Here is a 17,342-nt window from a genome sequence, read left to right as displayed (position 1 = left end):
AATCTCCTTTGGCAGGTCTGGGCCACAGGGTAAGGTGAAGCGGGCCACCAGCCCATCCTCAGGACCTCGTAGCCCCAGTAACCCCAGAGATGTTGGTAGAAGCTGTGGAATCATTCACTTAACGCATATTCACTGGACATCGACTGTATGCCAGGCGCTGTGCTGGCTGCTGGTGAGCGTGTGTGCGCGTGCACAATATGGACCTATTTATCTATTTATTTATCTATCTATCTATTTATTTATTTATTTAATTTATTTTGGCTGCATTGGCTGTCCGTTGCTGTGTGCGGGCTTTCTCTAGCTGTGGCGAGCGGGGGCTACTCTTCGTTGTGGTGTGCAGGCTGCTCATCCCGGTGGCTTTTCTTGTTGCAGAGCACGGGCTCCAGGCACGTGGGCTTCAGTAGTTGTGGCATGTGGACTCGGTAGTTGTGGCGCGCGGGCTTAGTTGCTCCGAGGCACGTGGGATCTTCCCCGACCAGGGCTCAAACCCGTGTCCCCTGCATTGGCAGGCAGATTCTTAATCACTGGGCCACCAGGGAAGCCCTGGAGTACCTATTTATAATTAATAACAATAATAGTACAAATGATGATGATAGCTAAATTTATTGAGCACTTGCTATGCTGCAAACCCTGTTTTTAGCATGGTGGCATATTATCTTTTTTTTTTTTTTTAGTACTGTTGTGATTTTATTTACTTATTTATTTATTATAGTTGATTTACAATCTTGTGATGGTGGCATATTATCTTATTTAATCCTTATGACAACCCGTGGAAGTCAGAAGATTCTATTATTATCTCCCATTTTGCAGCTGAGAGGGAGGATAAGTAACTTGCCCAGGGTCACTCAGGTGGTAGTGGCAGAATTGGAACTCCGTCAGACTGAAAGGTCTGCACCTGTTACCATTTGCCTCCCATAGCTTAGTTCTAAGAGAAGAAATAAATAATAACCTCATGCATACATAAATAAAAATAGTTGCCACTTATGGTGAGTGGCAGAAAGGAAATGCAAAGGGAGCTGAGGTAGAACAGTGGATGGCTTCAGACAGAGCGGTCAGGGCGTCTCGGGAAGAGCTGGGGAAGAGGAAGTCTCCCGGAGCTAGCACAGCATGTGCCGAGACCTCGAGGCGGGAAGCACCCTGGCTTGTTGTAGGATCAGGCACAAGGCCACCGTGGCTGGAGCTCCAAAAGGAGAGGGGAGCTTGGGGATGTCTGCCAGACCTCACAGGGGTCTGAGGGCCAGGGCAGGAGTCTGGGTTTTCCTTGAGGCACTGATATATATATATATATATTTTTTTTTTTTTCCGCACCACGCGGCATGCGGGATCTTCCTTCCCTGACCAGGGATGGAACCCGTGCCCCCTGCAGTTGAAGCACGGAGTCTTAGCTGCTGGACCGCCAGGGAAGTCCTGAGGCACTGGTATATTTTGAGTGAGGTGGAGATGTGATTTGGTTTATATTTTAAGGTGATTCTGCATGGGCTGGAGGGGATGCGAGGAAGGGGAGGCTTGTTGGAGTCCAAGGTTGTCACTGGAAGAGGACCCCCTAGGGGGACCTGGGGCAAGGTGGTGGCTTGGATAGGACTGGGGGTGTTTAGAGAGATGTGTTGTAGGCAAAATCCTGGGTGTAGATGTCACATCGGGGGTGAGGGAGGTGTTCATGGATCAAATGTTACAACTTCCAGATCTTCGTGACACTCCAGTTGGAGCGGGGAGAAGTGGGGGGCGGCGGTGTGTGGGTGAAATAAGACTGGTCCTGGTGGGCGATGGCTGCGGCGCTGGGCACTGGAGGCAAAGGGCCTTGTTGCACCAATCTCTCTACTTTTGTGTCTTTGAAATTTTACGTAATATAAAGTTTTTAAAAAACAACTATGAAGAAGGAGGTTGCTGTGCAAGCGCCTGGCTTAAGCAACAGTGGTGACACTATTTCCTGAGATGGAAAAGATGGAGAGAAGCAGGGTTGGGGGTGTGGAGATCGGGCACCTTGTTTCAGCCGTGCTGTGTGGAGCCGAGTCAGGCCTCGATCAGAGAGCAGAGGCAGAGGTCTCTGGGATCTGGGGACAAAGCTCTGCCCCCTTCCTCAGCCATTATTCTCCTTTGAGAATGGTTTAGAATGGAGTACCCTGGTTCACTGTTGCCTCAGATAGAGACCAAACACGTGAACAAGAGACACCAGACCACCAGATGGGAGCTGTCCAGCAGACACTGGGGTTTCCAGTTTCACCAGGCTGTGCAGGCCCAGTGACCCTCCATTAAGAGGTGGAAATGGGTTCAGAGCCTGTATCAGCTATCCATTGCATGTAACAAACCACTCCAAAACTTAGTGGCTTGAAACGACAAGGATCTCTTATTTCTCACCATTCTGTAGGTCAGCGATTTGGGCTGGGATCAGCTCGGCGATTCGTCTGCTAGTCTGCTACTCTTACCTGGGGGTCATTCCTGTGGCTACAGTCATGTGTGGCTCCATTTGGGCTGGCATGTCCGGGCTCTTGGCTGGGGCATGTGGCCTCTCATCTGTCAGGAGACTAGGCTGGGCATCTTCACAGCCTGGTGGTCTCGGGGCTCCAAGAGAGCACAGGTGGAAGCTGCAAGTCCTCTTGAGGCCTAGCCTCCAAAGCGGTGCAGCCTCACTTCTGCCACATTCTACTGGACAAAGCAAGTCATAAGGCCAGCCCAGATTTAGAGAGCAAGGAAATAGACTCCACCTCTTGAGGGGATGAGCTACAAAGAGTTTGTGGCCATATTTAATCTACTGTAGGCTAGAGGGCCCAAATAAATGACCTAAGCATGCCATTCTGCCCCCAGTAGGCCCACATCTGATATACCACCACCTTCTCCCTCAAACAAGCATTATAAAATGGTTGGTGTTCAGGAATTCCCTGGCGGTCTACCGCCGAGGCCTGGGTTTAACCCCTGGTCAATCCCACAAGCTACACGGTACAGCCAAAAAAACCCCAAAAAAACAAACAAAACAAAACAAAACACAAAAAACGGTTGGTGTTAATTTTGCAGACCAGTCTATAGATGTTGATTTGTTAGGAATGGCGTTTGGCTCATTGGCCAATTGCATTTTTGAAGATGGCCACTGATATATCTGCCATTCCACATGCTAATCTTACAATGTGATGTTGACAAGCCTCCAGCGAGAGGTGGGGTCTTATGTTCCCTCAGCTTGAAACTGGGTGGACCTTTGTAATAGCTTTAACCAATAGAAAAGGGCAGAAGTGATGTACGTGACTTCTGAGGCTAGATCGCAAAGGGCAATACAGCCTCCACTCTCTTGGTACACTTGTCCTTGGAACCTAGCCACCAAGTTATAAGGAAGCCCAAGCCACATGGAGAGGCCCTCTTTTGGCGTTCCAGCCAGTAGCCCTAGTTAGGCCCTCAGCCATCAGCCAGCGTCAACTGCCAGACATGTGAGTGAACGAGCCTTTGGATGATTCCACTCCTGGTTTTTGATTCTTCCAGCAGAGGCCCTAGACATCATGGAACAGAGATAAGCCACTCCCATTGTGCCATGTCTGAATTCTTGACCCACAGAAACCAGGAGAGGTAATAATGATTATTGATGTTGTAAGCCACTAAGTTTGGGGGTAATTTGTGATGCAGCAGTAAATAGGTAATAACATGGGCTGCTGGTAATAGTGACAAGAAAAAACAGTGGCTTAAGCAAACTAATGGTTTATTTCTCTTCTTCACTGAGAGGGTTTGGAAGTAGGCAACCCAGGGATGATGTGGACACATCTATGGTGTCATCAGAAGCCTAGGGTCTTTTTTTTTTTTGGCCACGCCACACGGCATGCAGGATCCTAGTTCCCTGACCAGGGATCGAACCTGTGCTCCCCCGCAGTGGAAGCTCAGAGTCCTAACCACTGGACCATCAGGAAATTCCCAGCCCCAGGTCTTTTATCTTGCTTCTCTGCTATCCTCAGCACATGGCTACAATTCTCAAAGTCATCTCCAGGTCCCAAGTAGCTACTGGAGTTCCAACTATCACATCTGCATTCCAGGCAGAATGCAGGATGAAGCAGAGAGGACAGAACTAACCTTCACCAATATTGTTTCTATTTCAAGGAGCATTTTTAGAAATCCCTTCCAAGACCTTCTCCTTATATCTCATACCCTAAAATTAAGTCACACAGCCACACCATATGTGCAAGGGAGGCTGGAAATATTGCCTTTTAGCTGGGCTCATCGCCATCTAAAGTAAAACTGGGGTTCTGGTATTGAGGAGGGGAGAATGGATAGTGGTTGGTGGGCCATTAGTGGCTGAGGTGTTAGAGCAGGATGATGGAAGAGGGAAATCTTCCCTATGGGGAGGAGCTGGAGTCACACATTGCCCCCCTGCCTCCTGCAGCTTCCTTGAATGTTTGGGCACCACGGAGTTTTCCACCTAAGTTGCTTCTGAACAAAGGTTTGACTTCACCCCCTGTGAGGCAGCGGGCTGATGCACAGGGAAAGCTCTGGTCTCTAACTCCACCCTCCCCACGTGGCCAGCAGGCAGCTGGAATTTTGCTAAAAATCCTAATATGCAGCCCTGGGCTTGTCACTTCCCTGCTCAACCACCTTCCATGGCTCCTGTTTGCCCCAGTTTAAGGGCAATCCCCCAGTTAAGGGATTGGTGTTGAAGGCCTCAGCTACCTCTTCCACAGCTCTGCTTCCACCCTTGCTTCATGCCCTGCACCCAAGCCTTTGTGCAGGCAGCTCCCACTGCCCAGAGCACCCTTCGCCTTGTCTCTGCCTGGGGGAATCCCACCCATTCTCAGCACTCTTCTAGGGCCACCACTGGCCCTCATGGTGCCTTTGCATGGATTAGAAAAGGGTGCCCTTTATCCAGGTGGATGCAGCTTCATGCCAGGGTTTGAGGAGTGGCCCACAGGTGGGATTCCACCCACACTTACCTCTTGCACAGTGAACACCTTGCACAGCTGTACAGGAAGATGTCACTTCCAAGGACCGCTCGAGCTCCACCACTGGGGGAGGCCCTTCCTTTGCCCTCTTCTGTCTTCAGACCCCATGCCCGGATTTGGGGCTGGCTGTTTCCAGCTTTGCGTCCTCTGACCTGCTCAGTGCCCATTCCCTCAGATCCATGGCACCAACAGCCATCGAGGGAACGGAATTTGCGCCACAGGCCATACCTCTTTCTTCCCACTTTGGGGACCAGCCACACTCCCTTAGTCCTCAGCACACCCAGCAGCAGAATGGAAACCGCTGCTGGGCTGGAAGAGGGGCCACTTGGACAGTCTCTTAGAAGCGACCCAGACGCCGGTCGGTTGGAGTCAGCTGCTCAGAGCAACCCAAATCTGAGTCTCAGAGACCCCAGGCCAGGCAGGGAGCTCACCCTCTCCTGGGGGTCTGCAGCCCCACCCTGCATCCCCTCCCAGACCCAACATGGCCCATTGTGTTCGTTGTGGTGGCCCTGAACCCACCACCCAGGAATGCACGTGAGAAGACCTTCCATTTCATACCTTTTATTTTATCTGCATCTTCTCTGCCTCCTCCCTCCCCCACCGGCCCATGAGAGGGGGTGGAAGCCCCAGTTGGAAGGGAAGGGACTACTCTCTCCTCCCTGGGGGAGGGCTGGTGTCCCCTGGGCCAGGCCCCAGGGACGGGGGAAGCAGGGGCCTCCATGGCAGAGCAAGGGCATCGTCCAAGAGGCTGTGGCCGGGGCCGAGGCCCCTCGGATGCCCGGTAGCCCTGAGCCCCGTGGGTCATCAGGAAGGTAAAGAGCAGAGAAGTCAGGGGGCGATGAGAGGACACAGCCTGGAAGGCGTGTGCGCGGCTGACAGAGGCGGACGTGGACTTCTGGGGCCAGGAGCAGAGACCAGGGAATATGGAATTGAGATGGGGCCCTGGGAAGGAATCCCGGGTTACAGGGGTGACTGGATGTGCAGGGGAGGGTGGACCAGGGAAAACAGGGGGGGCGGGGGGTGGGACAGGGCTGTGCTCCAAGAACCAGGCTCCTGGTAGAGGGGCCGCGCCACAGGGTCTGATCAGGGACTGGCCCTGAGCAGAGGCCAGAGGGCAGGCAGGGACGGACCTGTCAGGGAAGGAGGACGGGGACTTTGGGAGGGTAGTGGGGCCGAGGCCGTGGTGCTGCCATAGCCGGCTCTTCAGGTTCATGGATGCCAGCCCAGCTGGGCGGCCCCAAACCGCTGATTTGTGCTTCTGGGTTGCTCGAGGGCCCCCGATGTGGCTTCAGCCATGCAGGGAAGAGTCCATAGGCAGCCCTCCGCTGCAGGCAACAGCTGTCCCCGGGACTCCTCCCCCAGCCCAGGCTTTCTGGAAACTTTCTTCCCTGCTCAGCCTGAGAGGCCCCCAAGCTAGATCGTCCGCCATCGCAGGGGGTGGGACGTGGTGGTGGTGGTGGTGGAGGGGAGCCATGCTGGGACGGTTCGTAGACCCAACCGCGGTGGTGTCCCTCCGCCCCCCAAATGACCGCGGGTCCCTGCATGTTAGCTTGTCTAAGGGCTCCAACCCCACCCCATCCCTTGTGTGCTGGTCTGTCTTCCCTCCTGTTTTGGATAACAATTACTCAGGCGTGGAAGCCCCGTGGTGGGATGGCGGGGAGAGGGCCAGTCTGGGGGCCGCGGGGGTCTCAGAGCGCACCCTGCCCGTCCCCCTGGCAGCCGCTGTCACCGTGGACGATGAGCACCGGGAAGTAAAGGGCGTCCTCATAGCACGGTGGGCTTTCCAGGGGCTCCGTGTCCTCTCCACGGCGCCCCAGCGGCCCCCCGCTTAGGCTTCGGAAGACCCCCGGTGTGGCGCGGCCCCCGGCTCCCAGCGAGAGGTGGCTGCGGCTAAAAGGCAGGCGGGGCCCGCTGGGCCGGGCGGGGGGCAGCGAGTTGCTGCTGACGGAGCGGCGGCAGCGCTGGCAGCCACGGAGGTAGGCGCCCGAGCTGGCGCCCATGACCACGGCCTCTGAGTAGCTGGGCACCAGCTGCCGGTTGGAGCAGATGTGCCACTCGAGCTCGGTGAAGTCCACCGTGGCCACACGGGAGAGCGGGGGCCCGCTGGGCCCGGCCCCGGGGGCGGGCGAGCTGGCGCCGAAGAGCTTCTCCACCTGGTAGTGCACGTGGGCCGTGCCGTAGGCCGCCACGACGCGCAGCGGCCAGGACAGCGTGGCCGCCGACACCAGCCAGAAGACCCAGGCGCGCGCGTACCACGGCGGGCTGCGGGGGTCGGCGAAGACCATGAGGGACTCGCGGAAGTCCACGTCCTTCAGGTGCATGCCCTCCCGGGCCTCCAGGTAGTCATCCAGGCCCTCGTTGGCGCTGAAGAAGCGGGCCCGCTGGGTGAGGTACGAGGCCTCGGCCTCGGCGCTGCCGAAGCTGAAGCACTTGGTGAAGCGCAGCCGCGTGGCCGCGTGGTCGGCCAGGCCCACGAGCTCCTTGGAGACGTCGCGGACGCCGTGGGCCGAGTAGTCGAACTCGCCCCGAGCCGAGCGGCTGTCGGCCCTCTCGTGGTAGACCTGCGTGGTGGTGTAGGCGTCGCCGTTGCGGTAGCGGGTGATCTGGCGGGTGCGCCGCACGTAGTGGTAGCTGGTGGCCTTCCACCAGACGCAGGGCGGCGCCTGCTGCAGCCGGCGGATCAGGGCGAGCACGGTGTTGGCGTCGGTGCGCGGCGCCTGGCAGGAGCGCACGTGACAGTGCCAGCACTCGGCCAGGTAGAGGAGGTAGAGGAGAGAGACAAAGGCCAGTGGGATGTACAGGTAGCCATCCGAGCAGGGGCTGGCTGGGTAGGTGGGCGGCGGGCCCCCAGCCCCCTGGGCCAGGGCCGCCTCGGGCCCCAGGACCAGCCGCGGCACCGTGGCCAGGCGACACCAGGCCACCACGGCGCCACAGGCGTGGATGAGCAGCGTGAGGAGCAGGCACTTCCAGTGCGACTCGCGGCACAGGGAGCTTCCCAGGGACTGTTTCAGGGGCCGCTGCTGCGGAGTGGGCAGAGAGAGGAGAGGCGTGGGTCAGCATGCGGCCATCAGCTGTGCCTGCTGCTCTGCTGAAGCCCCTTGAAGGAGGTGGTGCTGTGCCCCCACTTTACAGAGGAGGAAACTGATGCTCTGAGGGACGGGGCAACTTGCTCCAGGCCTCACCCTTCTAGCCAACTGACAGTCGAGCTGCAGGACTCAAACCCAGGCCTCTCTGCCCCAAGCCTATCCTCCACTGTGCCCTGTCATCTCTCGGTCAGGGGCATGTAGGACAAAATAGACCCATCTCTGCCAAAAGAGGAGAGGACCCCCCTCTCCCCCACGACTGGCCACTGAGAAAACTGAGCTCTGGTCCTGACTTTGCTCCCGATTTGCTGTGTGATTGGGGCCATATCCCTGCCCTCTCTGGGCACTGATTCCTGGACCTGGTGGTGTGGGAAGCCAGGGTGGCAGGGGTCCTAGGGGTGAAGAGCATGGGCTTAGGAGCCCAGGATTGGGTGCTGGCTCCACCACTCACTGTATGACTTGGGCAGTTCCCTCATCCTCTTTGGACCTCAACTTCCTCCTCTGTAAACTGGGGTTGTTGTGAGGATTCAACGAGATCATAATGTGTGAAGATCTTAGCACAGGGTCTGGCCATGGGAATAAATATTATTACCGTCACCCTGCAACTCCCTCTGGTCCCTTGGTCTCGCTAGGGACAGCAGGAGACTTGGGCGAGGCTTTTAAGTAAACGAGAAAGAGGAAGAGAGGGAGAGGTGTGAGTCTGGGCGGTGGGATGGGGAGCAGGTGGAGTGCCGTCCTCCGCTCCCCATCTGTGCTGGGGGTGGGGGCGGGACACAGCTGCTGGGCAGCAGGGACCACTCCCTGGCCGGGCTGCCAGCCTGGCTCCCACCTCATCCCCAGGTGCCTAAGGAGAGAGAAGGCGGAAGAGAGAAGGGGTGAAAAGGGGGAGAAGGAAGACGTGGTCTGGAGGAAGCAGCGGGGGGGGGTTAAGGGGCCACCTTTTCCCCCACAGTCCCACCAGGCCGTGAGAAAGCCAGGAGGAGAGGAACTGTCCCCATCCCAGCCCGGAGCAGCCGCCCACCACAGAGGCATACCACTACCCTGACCTGCGGGGCCAGTGGGATGCACGTACCTTCATCCGCGACCCCCACCCCACCCCACCCCAAGTTCACGGAAGAACCCACCCACCGGGAATGTGACCGCTGCCTGTCTATCCAGCACGCAGCAGACCCTCACCAGAGCCCAGGGCGCAACCCCCCTCCCCCACTGTAACTTGGTGCACAGGTGCACACGCACCCCCTCCCCCAACCCACCCACACAGGACACACAGATGCACATAAATGTTACACATTCGCTGAAGCGCAGGGACACGGCAGCCCCTTACCTACCACGGTGCACATCCCCCCACCCCTACTGCGACCTGACACCCACACCCTACAGACTCTACCGGGAGAGACCCACACACCGCAGGACGATACACTCACATGCACTCACACGTGAGCACTTCACCCAAGCCAAGGGACCCACCAGACCCTCACCTGACTATAGGGCATGTATATCCCATTCAAGGTGTGCGGAGCACGCACTGACATTCACACACCCACAAGCACCCTCCGTCCACCGAAACACACACACAGATCTACTCACCACCTACCACCCCCAACACCCCACACTGGGCCCTACAGCCCTGCAGACCCTCTTCCTGGCTAGGACTGAGGAGGGGCCATTCTGAGGGTCCCAACCAGCAGGATGGGCCCTGGGGCCTCACCTCAGGGAGAGGGAGAAGGGGTACCAGAGGCCACCTCCCTCCCTCTTTCCCCCTTCCCTCCGCTCCCCGCCCCCCATGTCCCCGCTACCGATGCTGCATTGCAGGCGCCGCCCGGGCACCTCGTGAGTGCCTGGGGGCCTGACCCCGGGGCTCTGGGGGTGAGGGGCAGCGCTGCAGAATGGGGCCGCGCAGGGGCCAGGTGCTGACGTCACAGGAAGACGAGGCGGGATGAGGGGGCGTCGGGGGCGGGAGTTGCCCCCCCATCCCTTCCCAGACAACCCCACCCCTACCCCCACGTGGGCTCCTAGGCCCCAGGACCTCTTGCAGGACGCAAGCTACCCCAGTGACGTCATTGGCCACAGGGTCTCCGGACTTCCCTCCTCAGCCCCCGCCTTGGTGGTCGCCCCTTCCCTTGTCCCCCTCTTCCCGCTCCAGCCCCGGCCCCCACCACACAGAGCCGGTACCTCCTCCCGCAGCGGCTCGCCGTCCGGGATGAGCGCGGGCACCTCCCCGCCGTCGCCGCCACCGCCGCCCTCGGGCATGGTGTCCTGGCTGCTTGGGCGGCCCCCGCCCGGGCCCGGGGCATGATAGGGGGGAGCGCGGAGGTCTGCGGCGCGGCCCCGGAGGGCGTCCGCTCGGCTCAGCGGCCGCGGAGGGAGTGCGCGGAGCTAGAGCCAGAGCGCGGCGGCGGAGGCGTTGGCAGCCGCGGTGCCCGGCGCCCCGCCCTCCGCTGACCCCGCCCCCGCGGCACCCTCGGCGCCGCCGGCAGCGCCTGGCACCTCGGGCGCTGCCCCCGCCCCTGAGAAGCCCAGGCTGGGTGGACGGACGCCTGGGTTCCCTTCCTGCCGCGATCGAGCTTGCGACCTTGGACGAGTCCTTGCTCTCTGGGGCCTGAGCCTCCCCTGCTGTAAAATGAATCTCGAAGGGGGTGGGTACCCGCGGGGTCCTATCTCTGAGTAGGCCCAGGCCTGAGCCCACCCAGACCCCACCCCTGAAGCCTCGCTTGTGGTGGTGGAGGGGGCAATTACAGCCCTGAAAGCTGTGGTGAGCCTCGTTAGCTGGACAGAGGCGCTGGGCTCCACTTAGAGCAGGCAAGCAGGAGGCCAGGACACCCGGGGCCCTAGGCTTTGTGATCTTGAGTCGGCACCCTTCACCCCCAACCTCAGTTTTCCCACCGGAGAAATGGGGATGGAAAGGTGCTGGATTCAATGCACATTCATCATGCTGTACAGGCGAGTGGGATTTGCCCTGCATGAGAGGACCACCTCCCAGGTACTGGTGGCCCCAGTGCTGCTCTCTGACCCTCAGGGGCCTCAGACCTTCACATCTGCCCCTGGGCCAGGGCCTAGCCCTCAAGGTAGACAATCAGTGGGTGGGACATAGGGAGCAGCAATGCTAGGTGGGGTTTGTTTTGTGATTTTTTTTTTTTCCCCAAAGAGCAACTCAAAGACCATTCTGTTCAACATCCCTACCCATTTAAAGATGAAGTAACCAAAACGGTAGAGAGAAAAAAGGACTGAACCAGAGTTTCATCCATTAAAAAAAAAATTATTAGGCGCAGATGTTTATTAGGTGTCTTCTATATGCAAGTACTGTGAAGCATTCACAAGCATCGTGAAGACAAGTGTAGAAGTGGAGAATGACACAGGCCCTGTCCTCATGGAATTTACATCCAGGGCAAACTACTGCACCCAGAGGGAGCCTAGAGCCTGGCCTCCGGCCTCCATCCCAAGCCAGGACTCTTCCCTCTGTCTCTCTGAGAGGCACAAGTTGAACTGACTCTTAAAGGATAATTAGGTTTTGGACAAGTGGATATGAGGGGGAAGGGCATCCCAGGTGGAGGGGACTTCTGGGCAAAGGCACTGCAATTGGACCATGTGGATTGAGTTCGGAGAGCAGGAAGGTCACCTGGTGTAACTGGACACTGGGTAGCTAACTAGAGGCAGGTCGAAGAGGACCTGATCTTGCTCTGTAGAAAGTGGTGGCTGGAGGTCTGTGTGAAGGGAGGCCCCGAAGACTGTCTCCGGGGAAGGTGGGAATGAGAGAAAGGTGGAGAGAAAGGAGCCCCTGAGGTCATGAGTGAGGCTTGGGGGTCTCACTTCGAGATGACTGCAGGGCTGGCAATGACTCAGGAGTTGCAACCACGCTTCAGGAGGCGAATCGGCACACCTCCACCCACAAATCATCTGGACCACGGGAGAGTCGACGGGACAAGCCTGGTGCAGGATCCTATCCCAACTATTACCACCCAATTTCTGGGACTTCAGACCCGGACCTCGGTTTTTCAATACATGTAATGTGTGTGTGTGTGTGTGTGTGTGTGTGTGTGTGTATCGAGAGCCCAGGTGTGTGTGTGTGTGTATGTGTGTGTGTGTGTGTATCGAGAGGTGGCGGTAGGGAATTTCAGCACCAGACGGCGGACAGCACCCGCGCGGAAAGGAGTGGTGGGAGGCGGGAGGTGGAGTCAGCATCCCGGAGCTCGCTGGGCCGCGCAGTCACTGCTCGGCCCGGCCTCCTACCAGCACCCCACCCCACCCCACCCCCGCCCCGGCTGTCCGGGCTCCGCGCCAGTACTGGGGGAAGTATGGAGGATGGGGAAGGAAAGCTAGCATTGAGAAGGAGGGGAAAGAGCCCCGAGGGACAGGGCTTGGTCACAGCCCCACCGTCCCACTCCCTCTTGGAGCACGTCCCGCGAGCGAAACTTCATTCCCGGACTCCAGCCGCCGCCAGCCTCCTCCGGGTCTTCTCCTGCTGTAGTCGTGGCAGGTAGAGCGTCAAGTGCTCCACTGCGCAGGCGCGGAAATACTTCTCAATCTCCTCCTACTTTAACCCTTCTATTGGCTGCTCCGCCGCGAACTAACAACCTCACTATCCAATCCGAGAGCGCCTCAAGTTGCTCCGCCTATTCCCCCGCCCGGAAGTTGGTTACTGCCGAATCCGTTTCGGCGAGGGCACGCCAGTAACCAATTGGGAGAGGGGATGGGCAAGCCGGCCCCGCCGAGGAGCCAATGGCAGGCGGCAGAGGATGACGCTGCGGACATGCTGCTGTCGTCGGACGGGACGGGGACGTGTCTGGCTGCTCGGTAACCTCGGTCGGTGCCCAGGAAGCGAAGCAGCTGCCTCACTAGTATTCGTACCACGAGGCGACGCAGCGGGCCCTCGGAAAGAGCGAGCGTCTGGGCCATGGCTTATCACTCGGGCTACGGAGCCCACGGTGCGTGGGGCGCGGGGTGGGCGGGGGCGCGGGCCGACCGGCCCAAGGAGTGTCGGCTACGCGGCCCGCTCACCCTGAGGGAGAGGGGCGGCCGTGACCGCTGCCCAGGGCGGCGGATGTCATTCGGATTCCTGCCCCGTGAGACTCTGCAACGCGTCCCGGACTTCGCCCTCTCGGCCCAAACCTGAGATCAGATCGGGCGGTGACAGCACTGCTGGGATCCCCGTGCCCGAGTCGGGCATGAATGGGGTTTGCCTCCCAAACTTCCTTTCCCTGTCATGACCCTGGTAGGGTTTCTCACCACTTCCCAGGGCCTCCGCGTACCCAGCCGTCGCCTTTCCCACCCTTGTTCATGCGGGGATGCCCTGCCAATTGTCTTCACCTAGCAAATTCAGTCTCCAAGGCTCAGTTCAGAGATCAGTACCCTTGAGGAGGCCCCCAGGAACCCTCAGACGGGCACCCACTTCCAGGGGCTGCCTCAGCTCTTTCTTTGCCCACATTTAGCACCTCTCCAAAAGGATCCCTCATCAAAGTTCTTTCTGGGTCAGCTACTCCTCATCCAGCTGGTTTCCCTCACTGATTGCTTGGTGCTCCCAGGACCCATACAGGGCTGCCCAGCCTGGGGAAGGGGCAGTGGTTTGGGCTCATGCTTGGTATTTCTGTCACCTACTCTGGTACCTACAAACCCACAGGCTCCAAGCACAGAGCCCGGGCAGCTCCGGATCCCCCTCCCCTCTTCGATGACACAAGCGGTGGTTACTCCAGCCAGCCGGGGGGATACCCCGCCCCAGGAGCCGACGTGGCCTTCAATGTCAACCACTTGATTGGGGACCCAATGGCCAACATGGCTATGACCTATGGCAGCTCCATCGCATCCCATGGGAAGGACATGGTGCACAAGGAGGTGTGGCCCACCCCCAGGGCAAGGGTGGCAGGATTTCTGGCCAGGGCTGGGGCATCACGGGATCCCACCTAATCCTCACAGCAGCCCTCAGGGAAGGAGCACATAGAGGAGCACCCCGAGGTTTGAGGGTGCAGCTTGCCCACAGCCTCCTCTCTCCCCTCCCAGCTGCACCGTTTTGTGTCTGTGAACAAACTCAAGTATTTTTTCGCTGTGGACACAGCCTATGTGGCCAAGAAGCTAGGGCTACTGGTCTTCCCCTACACACACCAGGTGAGCTGCCTACCAGGTGAGCTGGTGGACCCCCTTGCCTCCCTCATCCTGCCCCAGAGTCTGGCCCCCAGGTCTCAACCCCCTTCTTTCCTCTCTTGTCTTTTCCTCCTAACCTGGCTGCTGCTGCCACCACCAGAACTGGGAAGTGCAGTACAGTCGTGATGTGCCTTTGCCCCCGCGGCAAGACCTCAACGCCCCCGACCTCTATATCCCCAGTGAGTCTTTGACCTGGGCTAGGGGTTATGAGGGGACTTGTGCCTTGAGGCGCCAACGAGAAGAGAGATGCTCATGTGTTGGTTCAGCATCTGCTCTTGGTGCTTTTGTGTGTGGCTTTTTGTGGTGTCCCTAGACGCCAGGTAGACCAGGTAGACAGAGTGGGGTGACCAGTAAGCAGCTTCCTGGGTGTGCTCTCAGGGTACTCCCTTTTGAGACCTTCCTGCCACTTGACTTAGACCATGTCCCTCCCCAGCCTGGAGCCTTGGGTTTAGACCTGGCCCTGCAACTTCCAGCTATGGGACCTCAGGTGGCTACTTTCATGCTCCTGAAAAACTGGAATAACAACAGTTCCTACCACAGAGGACTGCTGTGGAAATTCAGCGAAGGGCTGTGTGTGCTCAGCCAGCACGTGGCACACAGGAAGCACGCAGTAACATTAGCTGTTACCACTGTTATTACTTGTCCTCCAAGGCCTGCTCCAGTATCCCCTTCTTTGAGGAGGTGGTCACTCCCTTCTGGGTTCCCACAACTGCCTGTCTACATGGCATGGGTCAGGCCGCCCACACTGTGCAGTGGCTGGCAGACTCTGCATCTGACTTCTCTCTGTCCTGGGGCCTGCACAAGGCGAGGCCCCTGGTGGACACGCTGGAGGAGGGGTGAGTATGCCCGGGCCTGCCCTCAGAAGGGCTACCAGGAGGGCAGCCAAACAGCCCAGTTGCCCTGGGAGAGACACAGGTTCTTCTTCCCTCCTTCATTTTGTTTCCCTCTCATAGTCACTGTGTAAGGCAGGAACTGCCATCCCTGTTTTACGCGTTGAAGCCAAGGCTCAGAGAGATTTGAGTATCTTTGAGGATACACAGCTTATAGGTGGTAGAGTTGGTTTGCTGTCTCCAGACACTGTGCCCTCTTGTGGGCACGTCAGTTCTGGTGCTTGAAGGGGGCAGAGGACAGGACTGAGGAGTTGAAATTGCTGTGAAAACCCAGCTGCCATCTGAGCTTTTGAGAGAATAGCAGAGGTAACTCTGGCCTGTGATGTAGTTTCTGAGACACAGCAGGAAACTTTGGTGAGTTTCCTAGTACAGGGACGGGGAAGGAGGTGGCTTGGTGGTCCTGAGAGAAGGGTCAGGTAGCATTTACACAGTGGGAGAGGGCTGAGCAGGAAAAGGCGTCCCAGGCAGGGCACTGGGGAGCTGAGTGTGGAGGTCGAGCATGTTGGGATATGCAGGGAAGGAAGTACGGGGGTGTCAGTGGCTCTGAATACCTAGTGGGGTGGCTCTGGTTGAGGAAACCAGGCTGATGACATCTCTCTGGCTCTTGGCAGCAATGGCCTTCATCACCTACGTGCTGCTGGCTGGGATGGCACTGGGCATTCAGAAAAGGTCAGTGCCAACCCCTTCCCCATTCCCACCACTTCCCCACTCCTGACTCCTCTCCTCACCTCCCTAGGGGATTTGTGCCAGCTCCCAAGTCCACCCGTGCCCCCAGTCTTGCAGCTGCCACGGGATGGCTGGTTTGGGGCTCCCCTCACCCCACCCCCACACGGCCACAGGTTCTCCCCAGAGGTGCTGGGCCTGTGTGCAAGCACGGCACTGGTGTGGGTTGTGATGGAGGTGCTAGCTCTGCTCCTGGGCGTCTACCTGGCCACCGTGCGCAGCGACCTGAGCACCTTCCACCTGCTGGCCTACAGCGGCTACAAATATGTGGGGTGAGCACCCGTGGGCCGAGCGGGAGGCTCGCCTGGGTCGGGGGTGCCTACCGCTCTGGGTTCCCGGCCTGCATAGCTATAGCCTCGAACTGTGACCCTGGAGCCCCCCTAGCTCTTCTCTGCTAGAGGGAGCACCTGTTTTCAGCAGCCTCCTCAGGAACTGCGTAGTGTTGCTCAGGAGGTCAGGCATGTGTTGAGAGTCACCCTGGGAGCACAGGGGAGAGGGGTGAGCTGGGGTAGTGAAGGGGGTCTCAGATCCAGGTCCTAGGGCTGAGTCCTGGCCCTCCCAATTCATTTTGAGTCTAGGTCCCTGGGGGGGACAGGTTGCGGGTAAAGGGCCCCGGTGATGGTAGGCGGGGTCTAGGCTGGGCTCTGGGGCAGTCTCAGGCCTGGACCCTTGGGAGGTCTCCAGCCCTCTCTTCCTCCCTCCCCCACCCCTGCCCGCTGCAGGATGATTCTCAGTGTTCTCACGGGCCTGCTGTTCGGCAGCGATGGCTACTACGTGGCGCTGGCCTGGACTTCATCCGCGCTCATGTACTTCATCGTGAGTCTGGGGCTGGCTCCTCTTCTCCTGGGGTCGGAGCTGGGGACAAGCTTCCCTTCCCGGCCCAACTTCAGCTCTCTCCTTTACTCCAGGTGCGCTCTTTGCGAACAGCAGCCCTGGGCCCCGACAGCATGGGGGTCCCGGCCCCCCGGCAACATCTCCAGCTCTACCTGACTCTGGGAGCTGCAGCCTTTCAGCCCCTCGTGATATACTGGCTGACCTTCCACCTGGTCCGATGACCCCCGGTCCCCACTGACACTGATTTTTCCATACATTGAAGATTTGGTTTCCTTGATTTCGTTTGAGCCTTGTTTCTGGGGCTTATGGGGGGATTTGCCAACACTTCTGGGCCTTTGCATTGCCCAGGGGACCAGGCTTGGGCTTTCTCGAAGGAGGGGGATCCAGGGAGGGCTCCCTGGAGTTGGTGGCCTTGATACTGCCTCGGAAGGCAGATGGAAGTGTTTCAGCAGAAATAGTTGTTTATCTGTGGCTGAGAAAGTGAGAATGGAAGTGGGCAGCTGCTAAGGAGACCTCCAAGGCCTCTGATCCATCTGAGGATGTCCCTAGCGGGGTCTGTAGGCTAGTGGCGTGAGGCCAGCTGTGCTAAGGATTTAGCTCAGGACTGCCTGCTCTGCAGTCCCTTTCCCCCCCTCTCCTCTTTAAGCCTTTTAGGAGCAGAACTGGGGCCCACGTGTTTGCAGTAGTTTATTCATATTTTGTCACAAATGGCCGGGGAGGGGGTGCCGGACTCCTCCAGGCAACATAGAAAATAGGTCCAAGAGACAGGGTGG

At 58.4% G+C, this 17,342-nt stretch overlaps 2 protein-coding genes across 5 annotated transcripts; one reads left to right on the top strand and one right to left on the bottom strand.

The window, feature by feature from the left end:
- Nucleotides 1-6,595: 6,595 nt before the first annotated feature.
- Nucleotides 6,596-10,240, bottom strand: TMEM151A (transmembrane protein 151A). The gene is made up of 2 exons (XM_061203736.1): nucleotides 10,163-10,240; nucleotides 6,596-7,927 (listed from the first exon to the last, which is right to left on the bottom strand). Exons 1-2 carry the CDS (start codon nucleotides 10,238-10,240, stop codon nucleotides 6,596-6,598), a joined length of 1,410 nt encoding a protein of 469 aa, XP_061059719.1.
- A 2,470-nt stretch (nucleotides 10,241-12,710) lies between these two features.
- Nucleotides 12,711-16,846, top strand: YIF1A (Yip1 interacting factor homolog A, membrane trafficking protein). Of its 4 annotated transcripts, none has more exons than XM_061203728.1 (8): nucleotides 12,713-12,912; nucleotides 13,605-13,816; nucleotides 13,982-14,086; nucleotides 14,223-14,301; nucleotides 15,624-15,681; nucleotides 15,852-16,007; nucleotides 16,458-16,551; nucleotides 16,626-16,846. In XM_061203728.1, the coding sequence occupies exons 1-8, from the start codon at nucleotides 12,882-12,884 to the stop codon at nucleotides 16,788-16,790; spliced, it is 900 nt and encodes a 299-aa protein (XP_061059711.1). In that variant the 5' UTR covers nucleotides 12,713-12,881; the 3' UTR covers nucleotides 16,791-16,846. The 4 variants fall into 4 exon arrangements, with proteins under 4 accessions (XP_061059713.1, XP_061059711.1, XP_061059714.1 ...); XM_061203729.1 differs by having other exon boundaries at nucleotides 12,717-12,912; nucleotides 16,644-16,846; XM_061203730.1 differs by lacking the exon at nucleotides 15,852-16,007 and having other exon boundaries at nucleotides 12,711-12,912.
- Nucleotides 16,847-17,342: the final 496 nt, after the last annotated feature.

The sequence above is a fragment of the Eubalaena glacialis genome, chromosome 10 (assembly GCF_028564815.1).
Source record: "Eubalaena glacialis isolate mEubGla1 chromosome 10, mEubGla1.1.hap2.+ XY, whole genome shotgun sequence".
NCBI classification, from domain to species: Eukaryota; Metazoa; Chordata; class Mammalia; order Artiodactyla; family Balaenidae; genus Eubalaena; species Eubalaena glacialis.
The sequence above is the reverse complement of the archived record's forward strand: the minus strand, read 5'-3'. Positions and strand labels throughout refer to the sequence as shown.

Excerpts from the sequence above, each read along its gene's own strand:
- TMEM151A (XM_061203736.1), bottom strand. The coding sequence starts at position 10,240 with ATGCCCGAGGGCGGCGGTGGCGGCGACGGCGGGGAGGTGCCCGCGCTC. Across the intron at positions 7,928-10,162 it reads GCGAGCCGCTGCGGGAGGAG|CAGCGGCCCCTGAAACAGTC; the intron begins GTACCGGCTCTG and ends CCCACTCCGCAG.
- YIF1A (XM_061203728.1), top strand. The coding sequence starts at position 12,882 with ATGGCTTATCACTCGGGCTACGGAGCCCACG. Across the intron at positions 13,817-13,981 it reads AGGACATGGTGCACAAGGAG|CTGCACCGTTTTGTGTCTGT; the intron begins GTGTGGCCCACC and ends CTCCCCTCCCAG. Across the intron at positions 14,302-15,623 it reads CCCCGACCTCTATATCCCCA|CAATGGCCTTCATCACCTAC; the intron begins GTGAGTCTTTGA and ends GGCTCTTGGCAG.